General features: G+C 33.4%; 4 protein-coding genes across 7 annotated transcripts; 2 read left to right on the top strand and 2 right to left on the bottom strand.

Moving 5' to 3' along the window:
- Nucleotides 1–5: 5 nt before the first annotated feature.
- On the bottom strand, nt 6–5,201 carry LOC130944871 (protein IQ-DOMAIN 5). 4 transcript variants are annotated; one of them, XM_057873446.1, is made up of 7 exons: nt 5,012–5,201; nt 3,676–3,798; nt 3,365–3,601; nt 2,797–3,024; nt 2,277–2,390; nt 1,280–1,742; nt 6–668 (listed from the first exon to the last, which is right to left on the bottom strand). In XM_057873446.1, the coding sequence occupies exons 2-7, from the start codon at nt 3,757–3,759 to the stop codon at nt 514–516; spliced, it is 1,281 nt and encodes a 426-aa protein (XP_057729429.1). In that variant the 5' UTR covers nt 3,760–3,798; nt 5,012–5,201; the 3' UTR covers nt 6–513. The 4 variants fall into 4 exon arrangements, with proteins under 4 accessions (XP_057729429.1, XP_057729427.1, XP_057729428.1 ...); XM_057873444.1 differs by having other exon boundaries at nt 6–671; XM_057873445.1 differs by having other exon boundaries at nt 3,365–3,604.
- An 11,193-nt stretch (nt 5,202–16,394) lies between these two features.
- Nucleotides 16,395–18,761, top strand: LOC130943489 (dnaJ protein homolog). Its single transcript, XM_057871388.1, has 6 exons — nt 16,395–16,757; nt 17,073–17,241; nt 17,335–17,476; nt 17,578–17,854; nt 17,947–18,145; nt 18,259–18,761. The coding sequence occupies exons 1-6, from the start codon at nt 16,608–16,610 to the stop codon at nt 18,576–18,578; spliced, it is 1,257 nt and encodes a 418-aa protein (XP_057727371.1). The 5' UTR covers nt 16,395–16,607; the 3' UTR covers nt 18,579–18,761.
- A 442-nt stretch (nt 18,762–19,203) lies between these two features.
- Nucleotides 19,204–22,821, bottom strand: LOC130943490 (probable receptor-like protein kinase At1g49730). The gene is made up of 7 exons (XM_057871390.1): nt 22,553–22,821; nt 21,700–21,964; nt 21,231–21,283; nt 21,054–21,121; nt 20,454–20,543; nt 20,271–20,331; nt 19,204–20,180 (listed from the first exon to the last, which is right to left on the bottom strand). The coding sequence occupies exons 1-7, from the start codon at nt 22,617–22,619 to the stop codon at nt 19,867–19,869; spliced, it is 918 nt and encodes a 305-aa protein (XP_057727373.1). The 5' UTR covers nt 22,620–22,821; the 3' UTR covers nt 19,204–19,866.
- Nucleotides 22,822–24,132: 1,311 nt separating this feature from the next.
- On the top strand, nt 24,133–26,807 carry LOC130946831 (uncharacterized). Its single transcript, XM_057875690.1, has 4 exons — nt 24,133–24,341; nt 24,881–24,982; nt 26,252–26,412; nt 26,487–26,807. The coding sequence occupies exons 1-4, from the start codon at nt 24,227–24,229 to the stop codon at nt 26,592–26,594; spliced, it is 486 nt and encodes a 161-aa protein (XP_057731673.1). The 5' UTR covers nt 24,133–24,226; the 3' UTR covers nt 26,595–26,807.
- The last annotated feature ends 307 nt before the right edge of the window (nt 26,808–27,114 follow it).

The following is a 27,114-nucleotide window of genomic DNA, read 5'->3' on the forward strand; positions in this document are numbered from 1 at the left end:
TCATCTTAGGGCAACCCATTCATTCAAACTCTCAAACACTACTAATTTGACTATTACATAGATGAAGCACTTCGGTTTGAAACTTGAAAGGAGGCAAAGGTTCATGCAATTAACTCAACTAACTCCACTTAAGTATATGCCTTGTGTTCCAAGCTAACAGAAGAATACAACAATAGCTTAACCACAGTAATATATGGAAGGCAACCCACACTGAAAGGAATACATTTGAGCATAAATACACCACCACATTATCACGTAGCTGAACAATAAATACCAAATAATTACAACAAAGACGTGAATCAACGGGAAATATCTTATTCTCATCATAACAGAAGCCTATATCATTATCATCAAAATCGAACAGCCACATCAAAGTCTTCTTCATGAAGGAATTTTTGGTAAGTGACGATTGCAAGTAACCACTCAATGCTTGGCTTTTATATGTACAGACCAAAAACTGGACATGTCCCAATGAACAAATGGAGCAGTTCCTCTTACTTGGGATTCTTGAAACTACATACCTGCATGCTGTGGAACTGGCTGAGTAAGATTTACATCCCCTCTTCCATTGACCTTAGGTTTATCCCTACCGAGCTTTTGGGCGCTGAGTGTTCCTTTGACATTTGTTCTATTAGGATGTCTTGCTGTTTGAGCCCCAGGACCTCCCCCTGCTAATGTCAATCAGAAATAGGATTTAGAAATGGCTGTTCCTATCCTAACATAATTGCAAAATGGATTTTGGCATTGCTCATTCTGCTAATATCTACACAAGAATTTTAGAATAAATATGATATTTACATGAAGTATGCAATAAAAAATGCAAACTAATTCACTCTACAAATTTGAATGATGCAATGCGACTTGGCAAGTAGATAACCTTATTCCTAAGTAACATTTTAGGAGATTAGATTAACAAAGGCAGGAATTTTTCAACCTATAATGTGGGGTATGAATAGAATGAATCTTCAGCAGAGATGTCTAATACTTGTAAATTAATGAGTGCCAAAACAGGTATACACATTTTTCCAAGATATATCATCTGTTTTCTACGATGTTGCCCTACATTTGTAAATGATGACTATATGGTCACCTAGTTGTGGGTCCTTTGGAGCATTACACTTCTAAGAGTGAAAGAACTGGCTAAAGTGGAATGCAATTATTGGGTTTGTCCAACCAATAGTTTTTTTTTTTTTCTCTTTTTTCAGCCTCTTGTAAAGGCGCAGTCTGATCCCCAGTGTACAGGAAAGGACAAAAATGCAGAGAAGGATAACAAACTCACCACTGTTAGGCAGAGATAATCGTTTTTTGGCCTGCTTATCTCCTTGTGAAGTTCTCTCCTTTGGATTACTACGAGATCTTGACCCAATCCTGGGTTTTGAATTGGCTTCTTCAATAGCATTTTCACCATTTGGCTTAACTGCCTGAATGTTCACTACTTCCTGCAAGCCTGCTGACTTACCAGGTGAAGAACCACAGCCATCGGAAAGAACCGGTCCAGCTTTCTGACTTGCAGGTTTTTGATGATTGTTCGACGGAATTTGTTTGCTGTTAGCACTGGTTCCATTTTTACCATCCATTGCTCCATTTTCATGTACCATTGCTCCCTCCCTTAGATTAGTGTCAACAAAACGGTTCTCCCAAGGACGAACAGCCATCCATCTTTCCAACCAATTCCAGCCCCAGCTACTTTTATCTGGTTCAAATCCAGATGAAGCAGCCTGGTGTCTTGATCCTGCCTGCCACTGTCAAGGAGGAAAAACTATAAATATATACCCGGAGCATGTAGATCAAAGAATACAAAATGGAAATGGATCAGACAATACAAAGCCAGTGATCAAATGATGGGGAAATTATTGAACAACAGTTATGCAGTCATTTTACTTTTAGGGGTTTACTGTTTAATGTTTATAAAATTATGTTTAAATTGGTTGGTTCAGAAATATATCTTGTGCTTAGTACTTGTAAGTCATATAGATAATTTTATATGCAAAGTTGTGTTCAAGATGTAACTAGACATAAAACAGAGATCTAAATTACCCAAGAACCTCTTAAATAATGCTTTAAGAACCCAGCTTGAATCCAAAATTTCATAGGATAAAATAAGCAATCACTAGTGTCATATGACTGAGAATAGCTTAAATACAACAAGGATTTGAGCTGGATTGGTATTTTTAATGATTCTCTCTTGAATTTCAGAATTTTGTACATGCAAGTTGAAGAAAATTGAGTATGATGTCTACTGCCTGCATAATTCAACATGCTCAATGGATCTTTACCTGATGAGCTAGAGCATATGCCATGGCTCTCTCACGTTTAGCTGCAGCCTCCTGCCTCTTCAATATTTTAGCTTGGATTTCTTCTACAGATCCCACACTGTCACACCAGCCTTCCTGTATTGCACAAGTACGATTATAGAATGGAATCTTAGCTGCTATTTGCCATTATTAAAAGGTTTCTTGGACAGAAATGATAACAAGGAAACTGGAATTCAATTAAATTAGACATACAAGAATGACAGAGTACCCAGAAGATGCCAACAAGCCATTTGATATAAACGACTATATCATGTAAGGTCAAATGAATGATTGGAAATTTGCAATTGGGCTTGTGAATGAGGACCACAAAGGGAGAAGGCAGATCCTCATTCCTAAATCTTAATCAAAACAATTGAACCACCCATCTCCTGATCTCCATGGTGAATGGATATAATAATATAAACCAAAAACAATCAAGGAGATAGGTATTCCTCATTAACAAAGCAACATCATTTTAAGAGTAGTGCTCCTTAGTCCTTACTTCTATTTCTCGAACACGAGCTTCATTTGCAAGCTGCTGCTGAACTTTCTGTTGTTCATTCTGACTCTCCAATGCCAAGCGGACACGCCTTGCCCGAACACGAGCCTGAACCCTCACCAAAGCTTGCATGCAACGCAATGTTATTGCAGCTTGTTTTCTTACTGCATGGCCTCTTACAAGGGCCTGAAGCCTTACCAATCCTTTCAAAGCTCTTAGTGCTCTTCTGGCCTGATACATACAACAATTTCCACCTCGGTTGAAGTTGTTGGCGACATAAGTAAGATTCTTAATAGAATATTACTAAGCCATAAAGTAAAGAGAAAACACCAACCCTCCAAATAGATGTGAAGCAAGATAAATAGGTAGATATAAGTCACTTCTATTCAACCACAATACAGTATTGTCTTTAATTCAACAAATTTTTCAGAATGTATATTCCATGCATATAAAAAGAAAAAAAATAAACAAACAATTCAGTTCTTTCCTTCTTCTTGTCTGTTACTTAAAGAATTCAAAAGAATTCAGTTTATTTGTGATAAGATAAGCCAATTTGATATAGAAAAATTACCAGGAATCCTCGAAATGCTGTTTGAATGCGAATGGCAGCCCATTCTTCCCTCATTATTTGGTGATTATGTGCAGTATCAAGAGCTTGTTGAGAAGTAGAAGGTGAATAATGGACATCGGAGTTTGAACGATCATTATCATCTCTGATAGGCAGAGTCACATCATCATCAAGCTCATTTTGAAGTTTACCATTATCAAATTCAATCGAATGCTTTCTTTGATGCCGAGACTTGCCAACCTTCTGATCATTGAGAAAAAGGAAAGCTTAGGAATAAGAAGGAGAGAGAGAAAGAGGACAAAGGAGATACTCACATTTCGGCCCTTCTCAGAAGACTCTGCCTTTTCAGACTTCTTTAGACCAATCAATGATCTAATCCATTTCCCTGAGACACCCATTGTCAGTGAAAATTCAATTTATCTCGATCGAGTGCAAGCCTGGAAAAATGTTACATGGCCTAGTTAATGAAAAATCAGTTGATCATAATTCATATACAATCTTAATGAGCATATTCAACTATAAGCTATGGAAACGATGAAGCAGGTAGCAAACTGTCAAAGTACAAGCTTAAATGAAAACATCTATATACAAATTACAACTTATTTAATCCTATCACTGTAATACACCTTCCTTTCAAGCTTCATAATCTATATTGGTCTATATTTCTTGGATTTTTTTTCCAAAATGCTAGCAATTCACTAGATAAGATAAACCATAAGAACATTGCTTTTAACTTTTAAGTAATCATAAGCAGTTTCGAATCACTGAAAAGCATGATTAAATACAGGAAAACAGAATCATTTAAGTTGAAGGCAAACATAAGGTAGCTAAACATAAGGTGAAAGTGCACCTTTTGAAATGACTAGTTGTCTTTTTCCTTTTCACCGTTGGACTCAAACCTAAACAATATTTTATCAAGACATTATCCTTGTATAAGACGAGGACTATATGTACAAAACATGGCACTCACGGGTTGAACAGCTCCAATATCAAAAACAAAATTTGGTGCTATAAGGAATGGTGCATAATTTGTTAATCAAAACACACAAGGTATTCTCTCAATGCCATGATAACAGGAACCCGAAATAGCCAAATGCTATGAAGAACTCTACACTACACTACAATATAGGAATAATGCTAAATATGTGCTCAAAACATTATCGTAAGTAACATAGAACCAAAGCCTTTGATAATTTATACCAAGAACAAAAATACAATGAGCTGTTAAACACACTGCAGAGACAACATCCAATCATAAACAAAAAAAAAAAATAGTAATCCCAGCTAAACAAAAAAAAGGGAAAAAAGGAAGGCGAAAAGAACTGTGTACTTTTTCCAAATCCATGTGCAACACTGCAAGTAATCGTAATTTTATAAACTTGAATTATTACAGGAAACACGAAGCAGAGAAAACGGATCATAAAAGCGACAGATATTAGTACAAATTTCATCAATCGAGATTATGACATGTAAGTAAAATGATAACTACAATTAATAGGTTGCTCATTAATCACATCCGCGACAGATAGATTTGGTTTACTTTAAAACAAACTAAGTTCAATAAAATTTTGAATCTGAAGAGCGGAAAAGGAAGAAGACAATAAAAAGTTCGTGTAGATCCCTAGATCGCAGAATTGAAGCAAAAATCACCTGAAGTTCATAGGGAGAGAAGCTGTAACTGAGTGAACTCGTCCTCGGAGAAGAGAAGAAAGGTTGAATCGTTACTGAGTCAAGCGAGTCAAATGCCGATGCCGAGTTATCACTCGCCACCGCTTGAGAGGATTTCTATCTGAACTTGGGAGTGGACAGAGCTCAAGCTAAGGAAGTGTTTTGTTTTGATGTGGAAAAAGATATAATAATAAAATTTTATTTAGAATAATACTAATTTGTTGTTTCTTTGAATTATTTTTTAAGTATAATTTATTTATTAATCTTGTTATACCTAATGCCTAATTGAATATAAGACATTTTAAATTCTCATCAAATCGAATATATAATATATGAAAATAATTTTACACATAACAAAAATTTACATGTAATTCTTTTATATAAAATTATTAATTAAAAATAATTAAATAATTTAATATATTTAATTAAATTATTATTTGATGCCTCCCAATTATTAATTTTAATAAAAATACCGTCTGTCAATTAAAAACTTAATAAAAGTAGTCAAATTCTAGTGACATATACCATACGACGACCACTGATAAATCGTAACTAATTAATAGTTAAAAAATATTTATAAAAATTCGATAATGATAGCCTAAATGTATCTCATCTTCTAGACATCTACTATGCATGAAAGATAACTAAAAAATTTTGTAAACAATATAATGAAACCTAATTATTCATCTTTAAAATAAATAAAATGCCTATAAATATGCATCAATATAATACATGATGATTAATTTAATTATAATTTCTGATACTCACATAACATTTTTGAAAAATTATACGCAAGTGAAGAAAAATAGATATTTAATTTAACGGGTATATTAATTAATATTAACATTATAAATGGTCTAATTAAAGTTTTAAAAGTAATTAAAAACTTCTAATTGAAAAAAGAAACAAATCAAGGAATATCAATAATCATTTGTGGGGCAGAAAACGACGACGTATAGCTGTCAACGGGTGTGGTGGGGGAGGGACAAATTCCGAAGGAGTTAATCACGGGGTCGTGTCACCCGTAAACGGAGTTCCCTACCTTTTATGATATCTAATCCAACTCTTAATTTATTTTCAATGAATTGACCCCATATAATCATGTTTATTGTTTAGTTTATTTATGGAAGTGCTCATTTGCATCCAAAGTGAAGCAACTTGTTTTAATTTGAAAGTTTCAGAGCTGCTTTCATTATTCAGTTTTCTTTTCAAAATTATAATCATTTTTCTAATTTCTCTTTCAATAATTGCAACCATCGGTTAGATCAATTTTGGATTTGGTTAGCTTGGAAATATATTGGTCTCTTATTCTTTTAAAAATGTCTTTACAAATAATAATATTGAATCATTTTAAGAGGGTCACACCAAAAAAAATATTTTAAGAATTAATATTTAGATTGGTCTTTAAAATTATACTTATGTTTCAATCTGTTTGTAAAAATTTCAATTTATTTAATTTGGTCTTTTAATTTAGCATCCGTAAAACACGTTAGACTATGCTCTACTTTTGTCAAAAAACGGTTAACAACGTGTTGAGATAGATTAAACGCTTGCTACATTAGATTCTTTAACAAATATATAATGTGACAAGTAAAACTTTTTACCTCTTTAAAAAATTCTTAAAACCTTTAAATAAAATTAGGATTATAATTTTAATGACTTTATAGAGAGAAAATTGAGATATAAAAGTTTCAATTGCCATATCAAATAACTGTTAAAAAGTCTAATAATTGTCAGTTCATTTCAATATGCCGTTAACAATTCTGTAACGAAAATAAGGTCAATGACCAATTTTTTTTTATAACACAAGACTCACTAGTTCCTAAAAAAAGGAAGTGAGAGAAAGAGTCTAACAAACAAACCAGTCACAAGAGAACTAGCTACAATAAACTATTAAGACAAACTAGCAACTACAATATAAATAGCAGAACAACATATTCGAAAAAGAAGACACAACACCTGTCAGAAGATCGCAAGTCCAGTCAAGCTCTCAAACACAACAATACCCTCCACACTTCTCTAATTTGGATCTTGAGGCAATGAATCAGTTTGCATTTTCAGATCAACAGTTTTCTACTATTTATGGAGACGAGCCTGGGATGCTTGGCGCGAACGAGTTTGAAATTGGCTAGCAGTTCTAAAGCAAAAAGGAAGCTGTACTGACAGTGAAGAGTTATAATATTCGTCAGGGTGTTAAATACAAAGTGTTTGAGTCCAATCAATTGAAGTATCATGGAAAGTGTGTACAGTTTGGAAATGAATGTAACTGACTGATACTATGCGGCTGAGAAAAGGTTAATGGGAAGTTAGAAGTACAATGGGCCGCACACATGTCTAACAACAGAGATATCCATTAATCACAGCCAACTCTGTTATCATATCATATGTGCATCAATTTTATCATTTATAAACCTCATTTATAAAAAGGCAGCTCATTTATCAGAATAAAAAAGCTTTTGAATTAATGCACTATAAACCTCATTTATAAAAAGTAGTCACCTCAATGAAAGCAGCCAAATAATGGTGTCAAACCCCTTGGCTGAATGTGGGAAACACCAAAAATTCCAAGACTGCAACAATGCTAGTGGCCCATTGTAACACCCTAATTATCCTAAACCTTACCCCACGTCGTAAAGCAAAGGTTAATCAGAGGTTACGACAGTTCTAAGCTCATTCATATAATATATAGAAGAAATAATATAGTTTAGAAGCCCGATGAAGGATATAGCTAAAAAATCGAATTTGAAAAGCGCAAAACGTACTCACGAAACTACAAACTTAACACACAAGATATATATATATATATATATAGCAAAAGATAAGAGTATAATAACATAAAGGCCTAGCCACGGCTCGTGGAGTTTAAACTGGCTAGTTATATACAAACCATACAGAAACCTGACAGTTAAAAATAGCTTTTTCAGTTTTTCTCTCAAAATAAGCCTCTAGGTAAAAGTAAAATACAAAATATGAGAGACAAATACAAAATAAGCTAAAAGACTCCAAAACAAATAGAGATCATCCGCTCTGTCACCACCAAAGCAACTCACCGAGGTGGGTTGTGACCTGCATCTGAAAACAACAACGGAAATATGGTATGAGAATTTGAGGTTCTTAGTATGGTAGCAGTGCCCAGTGATGTAAGATATAAGACCTCAGGACGCCAGAGGCAATTCTATAACTTCATATCCATCACAAGATTCATCTTAAAGCATAACTAACACAATAGAGCATAAATCAAAACCATAACTTAACTTAAAACCTTAACAGTATAAAAAGGGTAATCTAACTTAAGGGATTTTCTAGTCTAACAGTTTTCCGCTGTCCCACAGCCTTCACCAACCTATCCTCCATGCGATCCCATCACCACCGCTTTCCGAACCTCCTCAATCCCAGTAGAAAACACAGATAATATCAATGCAAGTAAAACACAAGTATAGGCATATAAGGCAAGTAATTCAAGTAGGCAATTAGTCATGTCATACAAATAGGCAAGCAATTACAAGTCGGCAAAGCAAACAAACTGATAGAAGATGCATATGATGAATGCCTATCCTATTGGCTTTGATATCACATTGTCAGTTCAACTGCCAACCCGACACATCTCCATGGAGATGTCGCCCTTCGGAATTATAATTGGGAACCCCCAAGATATGGTGCTCAGAACACCGTCCAGGATTTTGTGCCTGCACACTCTAGTGATCCGAAGGGATGCGAGTGGGATACTCTTGCCGCAGACCTCACATCTCAACGTAAGCGGGATTAACCACCGTCCTTACGCCGCCGCCGCTACCTCGACAGCCGGGATTAACCACCATCCCTGCCAGGCGCATAGCGTCTCAACAATCTCAATATAAACAGTAATTCAGTGGTTTTTCATAAAACATTTTCAGTACATCATGGATCCATTATTTCATCCCGAGTCCTCGACTCATTTCAACCACTGTCAATTCAACATTTCCATTCCGAACTCATCAGTTCGTCAATTTCTCAATTCAGGTATCTTTCTCCCTTCTCATTTCACCAGACCCATCCTCAGTACACCAGAATCCTAAGCTTTCGTTTTCTAACTTTTCAAACTAATACCAAATCAAATCTCCTAAGACCTTTTCCATGTTTTAATGCCCGATATTAAGCCCAAGAGTCTTAATTAGGTGTCACAGAAGTATACAAATTTGTTGAAAAAGTGAAATAGTTTAAAAACAAAGTTTAAGTTGTAAAACAGGGCATGTGCGTACGCATAGGGGTGTGCGTGCGCATGCCCAGGGAAATTTTCAAAAGTGTGCGTACACATAGAGGTGTGCGTACGCACGGTTACCGAATGTTTGAAACTCTTATCGTAAATTATTTATGATCTATTTTATTAGTTTAAACTATTTATTTAGAAACTATTTTAGTAGTTATAATCAATTTGATTATAACTACTAAAATAGTTTCTAAATAAATAGTTTAAACTAATAAAATAGATCATAAATAATTTACGATCAGAGTTTCAAAAATCGGGTTGTTATACTTCTTCCTTATCTTCTTCTTCTTCTATTCTTCTTTCCTACATTTTTGTTCTTCTCACATGCTTGACTGTGAGAAAGGAGAATCAGAAGTGCGAGTAACGTTCGTCGTGTATCATACTGTTGGGCAAGGTTGTTGAACAAATAGCATTAGCACAGAAAGAAAGGGCGAAGATCAGGTTAAAAAGTGAAAGTTTTTTTTTCAATTTCTCGATACTCCGTTCTTGGCTTTCATTTTGATTTTTGTTTTGCATTGTAATTTTGTATGCAATCTGTTGTCTATATCTAGGGTATTGTAAGTTATTGCATTTGAATGAGGCTAGGGTTTGTTTTTTATTTTTGCTGCTGAATAAAAGAATGCCATTTGTATCTTTTGTTGTCTTTGGATACATGTTATTATGTGTGCGTTATTGCTTGTATTTAGAAATTTGTAGTTAAAAAATAATGTCAAAGACCACATTGAACAGTTGTTTGGGCTAGAGAAAGATACAATAGATGTGTTCTTAATAAGAAATTACTACAAGGCTCTTGGATATGACAATTTGAAGAAGTGCTAGTGGCTAGCTCCTGGGAGGCTCTTGAAGACTGGATTAAGACCATTCTCACATGACAAGGAGCTGATAGAAATGTGCTTTCATGTAAAGAATAATGAAGGTGTAGTGCATGTGTACCTTGAGCATGGAATTTCTGATGCTGAAAGTGATGAGGTTCCACAACTGATAGAGATGACCCTCATCCAAAAATTCATGTATCTGACATCATCTCAAATCCATCATCATGTATCTTAAACACACTTCTTGGACAAAATACTTCCAGACCTCCTGAGCAGCCAACAATGACCACATTTCATGAGGAGTCCACATCCAACCCCCCAGGCCAGCCCACCTCTACACCTCTAGCCCATCCCACTTTTGTACCTCCAACCCAGTCCACCTCAAAGCCTATAGCCCAGCCTACCACTTATGCACCTCTAGCTTAGCCCACATCAATACGTCCTTTCAGACCATATTTTTCTAATTCAAAATCTAATAAACCTGAGAAGTCCATTTCAACTACTACTACAAGTGTCATACAGAAGTTAAAGACTACCCTAAATATAGGTGCTGTCAAGAAGTACACAACATCACTACAAGACGAGTGACAAGATCAGCTTATAGATTTGCACCCAAAGGAAAGAAGGTTGTTGGTGAGGTGCCTACAGTGACTTGTCAAGCAATGACAATAGTGACTCGTACGAGAGTGTGGAAGATGAGCTCTATAGGCCTAGACTTGAAGCTTTTGAGAATTCAAGTGAGGATGATTTTGACTCTGAGGTGGCTGCATCAAGAATTTGGGAGTTGAAAATCAATAAAAATAAGGGAAATCAAAGATATGCCTTGAAGACTTGTGTGATGAAGATGAGCTGGTAGTTTAGAATTCTGATAAAGAAGTTGACTTGGGTCAAGTGTTAGGAAAAGCCAATGAGGTCCAGGTACCATATGATGCATTTGATGTCTACCACAATGATTCTGATGAAAATGATTCATGGCACTTTTAGGAGATGAAGGCCCTACCTAATTCGGATAAAGAATCTGATGTGGATGATGATGATGCATTTCCAATATTCATGGAGGGAGCAAGATTTGGAGAGTTAAAATTAGAGGTCGGAAATGAAGTTTAATACGAAACATGACTTTATTGAGGTAGTGAGGGGGTTTACCATACAAGAGGGGAGGCAAATCAATTTCAAAAGGAATGAGAGTTATAGGGTGAGAGCTGTTTGCAAATACAAAAAAATGGTTGTAATTGGGTTGCATACTTGCATATGCTTCTATGGATCATGAAGAAACTTGCTGGCAGATGAAGACATTCAACAATGTCCACATATGTGCTAGGAGGACTAAGAATAGGGCAGCAAACAGAAAGTGGCTTGCCTCAAAGCTGGTCAAAAAAAAAAAAGAAAATATCCTAACCTAAACCATGGAGAAGCGTCTGATTACTTTAAGAGGAAGTGTGATCTTGATTTGAATAAGTCCTCTCTGACTAGAGCATTAAGTGATGTAAGAAACATTGTTTATAGAGATGTGGCAGCACAATATACACTTGTCAGAGACTATGCAGAGACTCTTTTGAAAAGTAACCCTGGCTCAACTTTTAAAATAGGAGTGAAGCCGCAGCCTGAAGGAGATCCAATTTTCGAAAAAAATGTACATATGCTTTTATGGATGCAAGAAATGCTTTAAGGCTGGATGTCGCCCTCTAATTGGGTTAGATGGAACCTTTTTTAAGACTCACTTTGGAGGCAAATCCTATCCACAGTTGGACAAGATGCCAACAACCACATATATATCATCACCTGTGTCATTGTAGAGGTCGAGAACAAAGACAATTGGTGATGGTTTTTAGAACTTCTACTGGATGATCTGGGTGATCGCACTCATAATGGTTGGTGCTTCATGTCAGACAAGCAAAAGGTAAAATTTAATATTTAAAACAATTTTGAGTGCTATTTTGAGGGACTATGTTGGGATATAATATAAAATTTAGGGTTCGGTTAGGTCATAAAGTATAATTTGGAGGGTTTAATTGGGACTCAATTACAATAAAGGTTAACTTTGTTGCATATTATGGCAATGGTGAATTCCAGCAGTTCGTGAATTGATGTTTGAAGTGCATTATAGGTTTTATGCGTAGCACATTTGGAGGAATTTTAACAAGCAATAGAAAGAGGTTGAGAAGCTTGTTATGAAAATGTGCAAGGGAGACAACAAGGCATGGCTTTGAGCAAAAGATGGAGAAGATAAAGAGAAAGAATGAAGATGTCTGGGCTACTTGAATAAATAGCCAAAGAAATCATGGACCAAGGCATACTTTAGTCATGGTCTTAAGATGGATAACATTTATAATAATGCATGCGAAGTATTCAATGCAAGGATAAATGAGTATAGGAAAAAGCCTATAATCACTCTATTAGAGGATCATGAGAATAATTGCAAAAAATAAAGTGAAACTGCAACACCACATAGGCAGGTTACCTCCTATTCAAAGGAGTAGACTAGAAAAGATAAAGAAGAAATCACAAAAATGGCGTCCAGTGTAGTCTGGAGATGATAGATATCAGAGATTTGAGATTCATAGATGGTTAACAAACATGGCTGTTGATTTGGGGAAGCAAATATGCACATATAGATTCTGGCATATTACAAGTATAAGTTTGTTTTGTTGCTTATTTGCTACTAGTTATAAACTGTTTCAGACATACATTTTTGCTATAATTGTGAATTATTGTAGGCATTGTATTTTTGGTTGAAATAAATGTGTTAGGCATATAATTTAGGTTGAGACAAATTCTGATTGGATGTAATCTATTTTTTGTTGGAACAAATTCTGAATTCATATAAAATGTTTTTGGTTGGAAAACAAATTCTGTTTGGATGTAAACTGGCTTTTAGGCATGCCATGTGTCTATGCATGTGCTGCAATAGTTAGATTGAATGAAAATCCTAAAGAATATTGTCACACTTGGTTGACCATGGATTCATATAGAGCAACATATGTCCATTCATTAAATTCTATCCCTAGACAAATAATGTGGGAGAAGTCTCAGTATAGTAGATCTCAAGCACCCAAAATTTGAAGAAAGTCTGGTCCTTTGAAGAAGAAAAGACGGAAGGATGTAGATGAGGAGCCTTCAGGAAGTAAGAATAGTAAGACTGGAGCAATAAAACTAAATAGAAAGTACAAGGAATTTACTTGTACTTATGTGGGACAAAATGTCACACGAAAAGAAGCTACTCCCACGAAAAAGCTTATGATATTGTAGCTGCCCTTGCTGCTATTGCAGTAGCTGTAATTTCTAAGAAGTAAATAAAAGGTGTGTCTAAAGTAGAAAAGGAGAGGCTAAGCCTGCTCTATCCACTGATATTGCTACCTCTGAGGCACCAACAAATGCTAATGCTCCTTCAGAGATTGTGATATCTCAACCCCCTTTTTCACAATCAAAAGATGGAGAACAAGTAACTATTCAATTTGTCCTTATATTTGTGGATTTAAGGTTTATTTAATTATCTATTCAGTTTAATTATGTCTCAAATTGATCTGGACTTGTATTCTACTCATGCAACTATAGGTAACTCCTGCAACGAGACCCAACAAACTACAACCAAAGAGAAAAGCATCTCCAACCCAGGAACAACAAGTATTGACCCAATGCAGGGAGCAAGTTATGGAACATCTTCAAGCATGGCTGAAGTCATAAAATTTGTCCCTACACCAGGGATGAAGCCAGCATTCAAACCTCCTAGAAAGAAGTGATTGATTTTTAACCATGATGGATTATTATAATTAGGATAGTTGCTTTTTTAATTATGTTTATCTTGTGTCACTGGAACATGGTTATGTGTATGTCCACATATTTGGCTATTTATGACTTTCTGGATGAATTTTATTGATACTCTATTATGTTTATTTTGGTCAGCTTATTTTGTTCAGTTAGTAACAAACAATGCCTTTGAATATTGGTTATGCATGCCTTTTTTTTTGGATCCTAAATGTAGAGACTTGATTTGAAGTTTATGAATAGTACTAACATGTTTAATATTTAGCTTTAGTTCTTTACTATTGCAACATTACATATATACCAGAGGAGCTAAAACATGCTTTTTTTTTCATATTTGCTTTCTACAATGCTTTCATTCAACCCTAAACATATACACCATTAGTTACACAATTTTAATCAAAATTAACCATATTTATACCATACACAACAGTCACAAACACACTTAAACAAATAACCAAACTTAAAATACTAATTCATAGTTTCAAACACCTAATTTCAATTTCTATTGAAGTAATTCTCCATGCTAAATTCATCTTCCAACTCTCATTATTGTTTTCAGGTTGTGCTTTGCCCACTAAACTCTGTTCTTCCTCGGCATCTGTCTACATAAAGAAATCACACCACATTCTCCAAAAACTCTGTCAATTCCTCAACAACCAAAAAAAAAAGAAAAAAAATTGCAGCATACCTATCAAATACATTGAAAAAGAAGACGTTGCACTTACATTATAATTTGGATACCTATAAAAAGATCTCTCAGAATTGGCATTCGTTCCAAACTTCCGAACCACTAGACGCATTCCACAACCACACCAATCAAGAATCTTCCCCAATCTCCCACGATTAAGGTTCCTCACGGAAGCGCCATGAGAAGTTGAGAACGTGACTACGCAGAGCTCCCTGAAGCTTGGCTTCCTGAACTCATCATATTTTCAGCAAAGTTTCGAACGTTTTGGGAAAAGAGGGCTACAAATTAGGGTTTTAACATCTTTAGAAGGGTCAAATTGAGTAAAATCAACTTTTGTCACATCATTCAACCATTACACATTCACCTTGATAACTTAACGCGCCACATCAAATCTTCGTTAACGAAGATAACTCTAGAGACAAACGTGAGTCACGATCCAATATTTAGAGATCTTAATTGAATAATTTCAAATTTGGAGGTCAAAATTGAGATCGAGTGAAAATTTCAGGGGCCAAAATAGATTTTAACTCCTAATTCTCTAATGAAAAAATTTCACTAGTTAAACCGTGTATAATAGTAAATTAGGAATTAGTAATTTAGTGAAATCTCATGCTGGACAATCAATGAAATCTTGGGCATGTTAGTAGTGGGTGTGTTTGGCAAACGCGTTGGAAGGGGAAAAAGCACATTCCAGCTTTTTGAAAGGTTCAATTTATTATTTGACAAATTTTTTCTTTATAAATGCAGAAGTGATTTTGCATTCAGAACCACGTTTACAAGAGCAACAATTCTTGGTTTCTGTGTTTCACTAATAAATTTTTAGCCATTAATATTCAACATTTATTTTCTTTTTACCAACTTTATAATTTATGCATGTTATTGTATTATTTAAAGAATTTTTATTATTTTTTTTATATGAGCTTTTTTTATTATTTATTATTTATATTTTTTATTAATTTTTTTTGACATGATAATTTTTATAATTGTGATTTTTGTGTATTATATTTATTATTATCTTTTTATAATATGATTTATTGATTTCATTAGGTAAATTAAATTAAACAAAAAATTAACCATAAATAATAATAATAAAAAATTATAACATATTAAAAGAGAATATTAAAAATACTAAAAATATATTATATAAAAATATATTAAAAAATTAAATAAAATAATATTATAATTTAATATCATATTTTTTTAATAATTATTTATCTAAAAATAATTTTAATTAATATTATCTAAAAAATATTTATTTTATTAAAATTTATTTTAATATACAATTATCAAAAATAAATTATATTCACACAAACTTATTTTTATCTAAAATTAATTTTATAAAATCACTTCAACGCATAACTAGGAAAACTACCTTGGCAAGTAATAATGGTACTAAGTTCGATAAATGAACGAAGCCGTTAGCCAAGGCTGGCGCCAAGAGGAGGGGACAGCTATAAACTAGAAGCTGAAAAACAACAAAAAAATAAAAACTAAAATAAAAAACTAAAACATAAAAAGAAAAATAAACAACGATTTAAAAAGCTGGCTAATGAGGGAAGAAGGATCTAGAACAAATTCCCCATCTTGCACAAAAAAAATATAGAAAAGAAAAACATAAATAAATAATAAAATAGTTAATTATCATTAAATTTATCATTTTTATAGCATATAAAACACTTTTAATTAAAAAATTAAATATTTATTTTCTCACTTCAGACTCACAATTCACAAAAGCATAAAATCAAATAAATTATTCTAGACTCTTCTCTATAACCTATCTAACAACCAGGATTCGATCCAAACCGTCCATCAAATCAACGACCGTGCCGCTTTATATATACCCATTGCAGAAATTCATCCTTGTGTTTCGCTTCGCTTATACCTCCTCTGAAAGAAAGAGATCTGGAGTCTTCATGTTCTCGCGCCAGTTAGTTACATACACCACGCCAACCTTATTTTGGGGGGAAATATAATTAGGGTTTCGTTTCTTCGATCGATCAATCGATCGGAATCGGTTTCTGTTGAATTGTGATCTGAATTTGATTGTTCTGTGAGATTGTGAAGATGTTTGGGAGGGCGCCAAAGAAGAGCGATAACACCAAGTACTATGAGATCCTCGGAGTATCGAAGGAGGCTTCGCAGGACGATTTGAAGAAGGCTTACAAGAAAGCCGCCATCAAGAATCATCCTGACAAAGGAGGCGATCCTGAGAAGGTAGCCATCCTAATGATTCCATTCGGAAAACTCTGAATAGAATTAATAATTTAAATTGATTCTTAATTAGTGGTGATTATTTGTTGACGAAATTGTTTAGGATATAATTGTTTTTTATTTCAATGTTATTGCGATTCTGATTTGCTAATTTGCGGTTGTGATTAGTTTACGTAGTAGTGATGTGGTAGATTGCACTTTGCCAGAGTGATTATGACTGTAGTTACTTTATTGGTAGCTGCGGTGATCGATCGAGAGAAATCATGTGAGACGAGGCCTTACACTTTCACGTTTTCTTTCTGTATTTTTGGTGTGTAGTTTAAAGAGCTGGCACATGCTTATGAGGTGCTGAGTGACCCGGAGAAGCGTGAGATTTATGATCAATATGGTGAAGACGCACTTAAGGAAGGAATGGGTGGTGGTGGTGGCGGCCATGATCCATTTGATATCTTCCAGTCTTTCTTCGGGGGAAGTCCATTTGGCTCCGGTATGGTTTTACGGACAATTCTTTTTATGGGAGCCGTCAAAGCTAGCATTTAATAAAGAAATTAAAGGTTTCTAGAATTGTTTCGTTGAGCAGGTGGTGGCGGCAGTAGAGGACGGAGGCAGAGACGCGGCGAAGATGTGGTTCACCCCCTGAAGGTCTCTTTGGAGGACCTTTACCTTGGGACTTCCAAGAAGCTTTCTCTTTCACGGAATGTCTTGTGTTCTAAATGCAACGGGTGTGTGTTGATTTCGGCATTGTTGGTTTGCATGCTTGTTGGCCCTTTTTTCAACAATTGATTCTTACAGAGTGCATGGCTTGTTTTGTAATTGATTACAGGAAAGGGTCGAAATCTGGAGCTTCAATGACATGTGCTGGCTGTCAAGGTACTGGTATGAAGGTTTCCATTAGGCACCTTGGTCCCTCTATGATTCAGCAAATGCAGCATCCTTGCAATGAATGCAAGGGTACTGGAGAAACAATCAATGAGAAAGACCGGTGCCCACAATGCAAGGGCGAGAAAGTCGTCCAAGAGAAGAAAGTGCTTGAGGTCCATGTGGAGAAGGGAATGCAGAACGGGCAGAAGATTACATTCCCTGGTGAAGCTGATGAAGCAGTATGTTGAACATTTAAGTCATATTATTACTGATATTGAATTGTATATACTAAAGGATTTGTGCTGACTTTGATCTTCTGCATTTCTTGCAGCCCGATACAGTCACTGGAGATATTGTCTTTGTCCTTCAACAGAAGGAACATCCCAAGTTCAAGAGAAGGGATGAAGACCTCTTTGTGGAGCACTCGCTGTCCCTGACTGAGGCTTTGTGTGGCTTTAAGTTTGTGCTCACTCACTTGGATGGGCGGCAACTTCTCATCAAGTCAAATCCTGGAGAAGTTATTAAGCCTGGTACGTAAATGTTGCACCTATGCATTGTGCTTTTTTGCTCCTCCAAGTTTTCTGAATGATTGAAAATTCTGATTTGTTTCATTTGTGATATTAAAACTTGCTTGAAATGCCAGATTCTTACAAGGCAATAAACGATGAGGGAATGCCAATGTACCAGAGGCCCTTCATGAAGGGGAAGCTTTACATTCACTTCTCGGTAGAATTTCCTGAATCTCTGATCCCTGATCAGGTGAAAGCTTTGGAAGCTGTTCTGCCACCAAAACCTACTTCACAGTTGACTGACATGGAGCTGGACGAGTGCGAGGAGACCACACTGCACGATGTGAACATGGAGGAAGAGATGAGGAGGAGGCAACAGGCTCAGCAGGAGGCATACGACGAGGACGATGATATGCACGGTGGTCATCAGAGAGTACAGTGCGCTCAGCAGTGATGATCTTCATACAGAACAAGTGTTGATCTTCAGTCAATTCATATGTTATTTTTAGCCGTGTGCTGCGGACTAAATTAGTGTTTGATTAAATCTGATTTTTGGATAAAACAAACAGAGTAGCATTTATTGTCCAAGGGTAATTCCGTTCGGACATCCTAATATCATCAATTTTGTTCAATTTTACTCTCTTCTTCCTCCTATCCGCAGGCCACCTTCTTCTCTTCTCGGTTCTTTTCTCCTTTCTTTTTGTTTGTTTGTGTTGTGTGTGTATGGTCTCAACAGTATCGACGAATATTTAGTAATTTGAGGAGGGGAATAATAGGAGGTTAATATCTGCAGTGAAAAAGACATATATAAAAGGAAAAATCTTTTAGTTATTTAACATTTTCTGTTTAACATCACATAAGCAAAGAATAATTAGTGTGTAAAATCTGTTCAATTTTAAACCGTGATTTGGTTTGATAAATGACTTGAAATAACCCATAAATTTGATTAAAATTATACGTCTTGATAGTTCAACATCCCAATTGTAAGATTATCACTTTTGATAATTTATACTTATCTCAATTGTATTATTATCACTTCTGCTAAATTCTACTTTATACGAATTTGACAGCTGAGAATCTGGATGCAAAAACTTTTATATTATACGAGCACAAGAATTGAAGTGATACGGGAGTTCACAGCCATGTTTAAAATCTTTAATCTAAGTTGGTTTGATATTATTTTCTGCAAAGATATGCTTGGACTCAGCCCGAATACAACACCAACTCTACCTGCCCGGGCAACTATTCTCTTATCTGTCAATATCTTCTGCTCTTCCAACTTCCAAGGCTCGTCGACAATGTTTCCGACTCTCTAGTTGAGTAGTTGATAGGAAATGATACAGACATTTCATGATAGAAGCTTGGCTACTGATGACGTTTTCTTCCGAATCGGATCGGACAATTGTTTTGCCGGCCATGCTACCGCTAATGTTTTTGATATGTAATGCTGTGTATATCAATTCTAGGCGGCTTCTTGTTCATAAACACGAGACTACCGCATCTTGTTCCTTTTAGGATAGTGAGATTTACAGTTTGACAATCTATTTTTTTATCACTCGGAAGTTACAACTAATGAATTTGCATCATTTCATTTCTGAGATCAATTTCAACAAAAGGAGCATCAGGCGCAGTAAGCCAGTAACCCAAACTACCTCTCCAAGAGGCAAGAGACGTGAAGGAATGCACACAAGGGAAATATTCTCCCAATAAACCCCGAAGGTTTTTAAAGAAACAAAAACCATCTATCGTACCTTGTCATGGGAAATATCAATCTTCCTTTGCAGATACCGAAATAATTGAGAGATTGTAAATGTAGCCTTGTCCCTTGATTTGATACATAATTTTGCCACTGCTAGAAGATTTTTAAGCTCCGTACAGTCATAATTGTTTCCAAGATCAGGGTCTATCATCTTATCTATGGAATTGTAAAATCGGGATTGTTGGATCCATGGGATTAAATCTGAACCTTCCATCTCTGAAGATTGGCCGGTGACCAATTCCAGTATCAGCACTCCGAGTTGGAATATGATCTTGCAACTCTTCTGCTTCATGCTATCTGAAATGCCAGATGAGGCCGGTGAGCGCATTAACGTGAAGTAACTAAGAATAAGTACCTCAGTTTTGTTTTCTGTTGAAAGAGAAGGACCTCCTGAATTCGGCATCATGACAGAGTTTGCACTGGGAGTAAGAAGGCTAAAATCTGATAGCTGTATTAAAGAAGAAAATCTGGTGTTATACTATTTTAACATTGAAGTGCTTTATTTACTTCTGGCATGTCAATCAAATATAGAAGATGATAGTTCTAGTGAGAAAAGAAATGTTTCCTTACTTTAGCTGCAAAGTTCTCATCTAACATAATATTGCTTGAGCTGATGGAGACATGATATGCCGGTGGATCACTGAAAAGAAACAAGTATTCCTGCAGCCACAATCAACACAACAAAAGACCAAAATCAGAATCATGTTTCACAACTTTTGTGAAACGTTAAATAATATCACAGATATAAGTGACAAAACAGACTCATATATTAGTGTTTCTACAATCATATCGGTCAAAAGAAAGAACTCAGAAACAAGTCAAGTCATACAGAACTATCTTGCAGATACATATTTAAGCTTTTGTTTTTCATTGGCAAACTGAATGAAACATGCAACTGTTGGAAACTCTGTAAAAATTTTAATCTTCCTACTAAGTACCATAGTTTCCAATATTTGTTTTATCATAAATGCCAAGACTGAGAAATGCTAAATAGTTCCAGCTTAGCAGGGATATTACGCATCCAATAACAATTCATGAACTCAATGAGACATTAACTTTTCATAGTCCTCAAATTACTTGCATTAGAAAAATATGATAAGGGTGCAGTTTTAAGTCAAAACACATTTGGCAAATTTGGTTCTTTGACAAGCTTTTGTTTGAAGAGCTTACCAGTGCTGCCACAACTTCATTAGCAATCTGCAACCTCGTCCTCCAATTTAAGGGAGTCTTCAAGGGATCTACCAGCATTCAAACATTGAAATAAATAAATAAATAAATAAATAAAAATAGTTCCCATTATTATTGAGAGGCTCCTCTAAAATCCTTCTAATTTCTTTCAAAATTTACCATTGAGATGCTCCTTTAAGCTTCCATTCTCTATGTTATCAAATATGAGCAGTCTGCAGAAATAACCCCAAAGGCAGCAAGAAACCAGTTAAAAAATTTGCTTTACCTATCACATCTTCATAAATTAGACTGTAATTCTAAAACGCCCTCTGTCAATTTTACATTGTCTTCAGAGTACAAAGATAGAAAGGACAGTAAAGGGTTTTCTTTTGTTCATGAAATCGGATATGAAAAACACGATCCCATTTTTTGAGTTCCGTATATTTCATATTATATGTTTTATATCTGATAGAAACAAATAAATCAACTTCTACTCGTGCTTGTAAAAAAGAAATAACTCCCTATATAACATTCTTACATGCCAATTAAGCAATAACATGGCCTCATGGTTCACACATGTAACAGTTTTATGTTATCCTTATCAATATTAAGTGAAACAGAGGATAGATACTATTTAGCTACCAATGACCTCTTATGTTTTCCCACAGAAAACCCTTTGAGGGAGAGAAGATGGCGATGATGCAAGCGCCCCAAGAATTGAATCTGTCTGCAGAAAACATCATTTTGTTGACCAAAATCTTTCACTTCCTTGACCAAAAACACACCACCACCACCCTCCCCAAACCTGGCAGCATATGCAGTAACCTCAGAGTTGCTATAAATGACTCTCTGGAAACCATCAGTGGCCCTTTTAACATCCTTGTACGGAATTCTCCTTACAAAGAACACCCTACCTGAAAGAAACTCAACTCAAGAAAAACACTCTAGTTATCCAAATTGAACCAAATTCAAAAGCTTTTAAGAATTAACGGTGAACTTCTAGTGAAGTGATCGCAAAATTGCAGCATTCATACTCAATCAATCGCTTCAAATTCGTGAGTGAAAAATAAAAAACCTACAGCATCCAAATTTTGAGCTACAGAACAAACAAACAACACAATGATGAGCCATTCAGCATTACAATCAGCTAATTACAAAGCTTTTAAGAGTTGACACTGTGACTACAAATCGAAAGCATTTTAAAGAAAAAGAAAGCTTCAAATTAATAGTAAGCAAGCAAGGATCGAAATGAACTAGAATTCATGAAATTCGACTAAAAACAGAAGAGAGCTGCAGTCAATTATGCAGCAGAAGCAACAATTATTACGAAAATTAAACTAATTTGGCAGCTCAGAAGAAGTAATGGTTAACTAGTGAAGTGATTATGCAAACATGGAGCTTTCGCTTCAGCCGAAAGAAAAGCAATTAATAACCGTAAAAATGATTAAAAATAAAGATTAAGAGAGGATTAACATGAAGGAAAATTGAGGAACAATAGGTACCGGAACGAGATCGGTGAAGCCAAGCAAGTAAGCGGTGGCGGAACTTGCGGATCAAGAGATGATCCATTCTGATAGCGATGGAGACGATGGAAGTTGTTGCTGTCGGTTAACAGCAATAACGGAGTTTGTTGTGACGAAGATAACGGTAACGCCGCCGTCAAAGCTCATTCCTTACTCTTCTGGTTAACTGCAGATTCCTTTTGCCTTTGATTTTCATTTGATTCTCTCTCTGTGATACACTAACAGATTGCTCATTCTATTCAACGTGAGTCACGTCAACCACTCCATTCGGTAAAATATTAAAGAGAAGCAGTTAAACCAAAACCGTTTTCCTCTTTCTGTTTAGCGTTAATTGGTTATATTAACTATTAACTGAATAACTGATTCATTTAGGCAAAAAGAAATAGAGAAAAAGGAAATTGAAAAGAAAGAGGGAAATGAAAAAAATGGAGTGAATTATTATTTTTTTTATATGTGTTTGAATGTAAGAAAAAAAAAAGAAATGTTATAAAAAGATAATTTTATTTTTATATTATAAAATATATTAAAAAATAAAAAGATAATATTAAAAGTAAAGAAAAAGAATTAGTTTTTTTTTTTATTTTTTTTATCTTTTTTTTTCATCTCTAATTTTTCTTTTTAATTATACAATAAAAAATCTTTTTTTTATTTTCTTTTTTTTTTATTTTCTTTCAAACAATCGTAGCCTTAAAGGTTTAGTTAGAAAAAAAGCTCAATAAAATTTATTATTTTTGTGTGACACTTTTAATCATTAATCTAATTTTTCTATTTTAATAATTTAATAATATATTTTTAAACTATATTTTAAATATTATTAATTAATTATTGACAAAAAATTTTTTTTATTATTTTTCTAATATTTTTTTAGTTATTTTGTATCTTAAAAACACGTTAAAATTATTATTAATAAAAGTTTTTGAACTTTTATTTTGATAAATACACAATAATTGAGAAGTTTTAAAAAAGGTCATTCTTTTTTTTAACGGTAAATTTAGATAAATTTAGCTAATTTATATCTTAAAGATATGTTTAAGAATATAATAATAAAAAGTTTTAAATTTTTAATATATTCAATCTATTAAAAATATATAAAAAAAAATTAATCAAGCATTTTTTTATATGGCTCCTTAGGGTATTATAGATTAGCAACAACCCAATTTAGATTTAGTAGTACATTTTTTTCTCTCTCTACCTAGCAAAATAAATTTTAATTTGACTATAAACTAATTGAATTGGGACCATGCATGTGGTTATCTGAGTATGGTGTTTGGATAGACAAAATATCCAGCGAATTGAACATCATGACCCGTACCCCTTATTAATTAGACACTTTATACACATGCTAGAAAACCACATCTTATTCAACTTTAATTATTCACCTCAACTAACATTGGATTCTATTTGTACTCTATCAGAACTTCAATCTTTTGTTTTTCTCTGTCTTGATGGCTTAAATTAAAGCTCGAAATTACATAATTTGTCTGCATATTACGTATAAAAAAGATTGTTCCCATTGCATTGATCCCAAACGTGCAATAACTAACTGAAATGAAACTGCATGTAGGTGAATCAAATCTCTAATTAAGCTAAGTTTGCTTTGTTATTACGTTCCATCAACTTTGAAGATAGAACTTCTTCTCTTCAATAATTAACATGGAGTTTCAGTCTCCTCTAATTCCAAAGCTCTACCTTCTTTTATGCTTATCTTTCATCCTCTTACTTTCTTCTTTTCACGCTCATGCTAGTGGTTACAACTTCAGATTCTGTGGTATATATATATATATATTTCGCATCTTAGCTAGTCTTGCATAATATTAGTATTTAGCAAATGTTGCATGTGTTAGATGTTATTATTAGATTAAGATTTGAACTCTCTCTTACTATTCTAGTCCATGTATTATTTGATATATTAGTTAAGAGGGGAATTTGTGGTAGTTATGAGTATGGTGATTATGGTAGTTATGAAAATTTAATAATACTTGAAAAATGTAGTTAAAATTAAAGTTATATTTTTTTATTATTTGACAATATTTTTTCAATTTGATCATTTTTTATTTCTTCAAATTAAAAAAAATTTAATAAATAATAAAAAGTATAGGTTTAATTTTAACTACAAATTGTCAAAGTTTTATAATTACCATAGTCACCTTAATTATAGTCACTGTAGAATGCACTAATTACTGGTTAATATGAGCCACTCTTATTTTCTTAACTATTAAGATTTACTAATGTGTCAAATAGAAAGAGAAAAAAATGTTTCTCACTTCTCATTGGTCATTGTAATTAAATTTGTGTTTTATTTTGCAGCTGAAGATGCAAACTATCCTGTAAAGATCTCTAGACTTGAAATAACACCAAATCCTATTGTGCGTGCAAGACGGGCTAAGTTTAAGATCTTCGCTGCTTCTGGTAATTATTTTTCTTCTAATTTTTCTATTATTTTTATACGAGTAAAATGACAAATAAATTATTGAGTATTTACATAGATTAATTCCTAAAAAAAAATACTAATAAAGTTCTCCAGAATAATAGATATAGACACACTTTTAAATTAGTCCATATGATTAGAACAGAAGGTCTTAATTTAAACTAATTTATTCATATTTGTTATTTTAAAAGATTTTAGTGGTACTTTTTTTGTTTAAGGACTAATCTATTCGAAGTGTAAATCTTTAGAAGCTTATTTGTCACTTTACTCTATTTATATATGTAGTCTATCCCAAATTTTCTTTTTGTTTTTATTTTCATGTAATGACCAGTTAGCATTTTGGTATCCTTGTTATAGGAGTAGAGACAGATCCAAAAATCTAAAACTAGAAGAACCGAAAATTAAAATCTTATATAATCAAATATAATGTCATATATGTAATATTAGATATAATTATTATTAATTTTTTAATTAAAAAAATTAATAAGTACTTGTCAATAAAAGAATTATATCGGTCTTTATATTTTTTTATGGTTTCAGATGTAATAAAATATAAAATTATCTATTTTTTAATATTTTATTAATTAATATACTTTGTTAAGTATTTATATGACAATGAATTGTATTTTCATGTTTTATATCATTAAAAAATATGACATAAAATAATATCAATTAATTATACTAACAATTTTGTTATATGAATTCAAAATATTTTAAAGTATTTTTATATAATAAGTTAATAACATGAATAAAAATTAAGAGAAAAAATAATGAAAAAGAAACAACTAAATAAAATTAGAAAAAGAACAATGTTATTATAAATAATATTAAAATACTATTTACATGATTATAAATGTTAAAATTAATAAAAAAATTAAATCAAATAAAAAATACAAATAATATAAATGCATGTAAAAAAATTTAAATCTTAATACATAAAAAATACTAATTTTTTATTTTATTTTTACTATACTATTAAATTTTACTTTACACAATATATTCATTATAATAATATATGAATTAAAAATTTTTTAGAAGGCCAAGACCACTACTTGCCTCCTTTTGAATCCGTTCATGTTAGGAGTGATAATGACATATAAATGATATAATAGGCCACAAATTTTGCATTATTAGTTGCAGCTTTTTTGTGCATACGAATAGAATAATTGTAATTAGTTAAACATATATATGGTACACGAAATCTACTTTATGGATTATGAATTGCAGTTGGTGTGTATTTTGTGGTGCAGATCATGTTATCTGTGGTGGGAAGTGGGTAATAAAAGTTTCATATATGGGACTTATTGTCCATAAGAAAATGTATGATCTTTGTGAGGCAATGTCCTGTCCTGTTGATGCTACCAAATTTACTCTTTCTCGCATCCAAAGGATGCCCTTATTTGCTCCACAGGTTACTTTCATAATTCAATTTTAATATTTTATACCACACATTTGAATTTTAATTTTATTTTTTACTCTTCACAGGGCATCTACACCGTCGAGATATCATTAAGGAACAGAATAAATGAGCCATTCACTTGTATCACCTTTAATTTGAAAATCGTTTCTACATTTTTGGGATCTATTCTCTGAAGTGATCGATAATGTACTATTTATCCATATAAGTAAATTTGTAATTGATCATATGTGCTTATAGTTACTACTATACAATGTCGAATGTTTCAATAATATTTGATTTTAGTTTTTATAGAATATATCCAGAAGTAGTATAACATATTCACGAATGTAATTTGAAATAATTATGTTTCATTATGTCCTACTATTCAAACTGAAGAGTTGTATAATGCTCTGTATAAAATATAGAGAATATAAATCAAAATTGAAGTTAGATATGGTTTGTGATATATGCATTATTGTTTATAGAATGTTTTATATGAATAAAATATACATACATATCTTCTAATATGAAAAACTAATTGTGTATTATTATTATATAAGCAAAAGAACTAATTTCTAATTTTTAAATTTAATACTTAAAAAGTTATCTACATACATAAATCGAATTGGATGACTGATTAAAACTCTTTAAACATCAAAATTAAACTTATAAAATATCCGTTCATATGTTCATATATATGTGCTGACATGGTCT

The sequence above is a fragment of the Arachis stenosperma genome, chromosome 8 (assembly GCF_014773155.1).
Source record: "Arachis stenosperma cultivar V10309 chromosome 8, arast.V10309.gnm1.PFL2, whole genome shotgun sequence".
Lineage (NCBI taxonomy): Eukaryota > Viridiplantae > Streptophyta > Magnoliopsida > Fabales > Fabaceae > Arachis > Arachis stenosperma.

Coding starts and splice junctions, on each gene's coding strand:
- LOC130944871 (XM_057873443.1), bottom strand. CDS start 3,759: ATGGGTGTCTCAGGGAAATGGATTAGATCATTGATTGGTCTAAAGAAG. Junction 2,391..2,796: donor CTCGTGTTCGAGAAATAGAA/GTAAGGACTAAG, acceptor TGTGCAATACAG/GAAGGCTGGTGTGACAGTGT. Junction 1,743..2,276: donor CATATGCTCTAGCTCATCAG/GTAAAGATCCAT, acceptor CCTCCTTGACAG/TGGCAGGCAGGATCAAGACA.
- LOC130943489 (XM_057871388.1), top strand. CDS start 16,608: ATGTTTGGGAGGGCGCCAAAGAAGAGCGATAACACCAAGTACTATGAG. Junction 17,242..17,334: donor GGGAAGTCCATTTGGCTCCG/GTATGGTTTTAC, acceptor TTCGTTGAGCAG/GTGGTGGCGGCAGTAGAGGA. Junction 18,146..18,258: donor TGGAGAAGTTATTAAGCCTG/GTACGTAAATGT, acceptor TTGAAATGCCAG/ATTCTTACAAGGCAATAAAC.
- LOC130943490 (XM_057871390.1), bottom strand. CDS start 22,619: ATGGATCATCTCTTGATCCGCAAGTTCCGCCACCGCTTACTTGCTTGG. Junction 20,544..21,053: donor ATGAAGTTGTGGCAGCACTG/GTAAGCTCTTCA, acceptor TTGTGGCTGCAG/GAATACTTGTTTCTTTTCAG. Junction 20,332..20,453: donor ATGAGAACTTTGCAGCTAAA/GTAAGGAAACAT, acceptor TCTTTAATACAG/CTATCAGATTTTAGCCTTCT.
- LOC130946831 (XM_057875690.1), top strand. CDS start 24,227: ATGGAGTTTCAGTCTCCTCTAATTCCAAAGCTCTACCTTCTTTTATGC. Junction 24,983..26,251: donor TAAGATCTTCGCTGCTTCTG/GTAATTATTTTT, acceptor TTTGTGGTGCAG/ATCATGTTATCTGTGGTGGG. Junction 26,413..26,486: donor TGCCCTTATTTGCTCCACAG/GTTACTTTCATA, acceptor TACTCTTCACAG/GGCATCTACACCGTCGAGAT.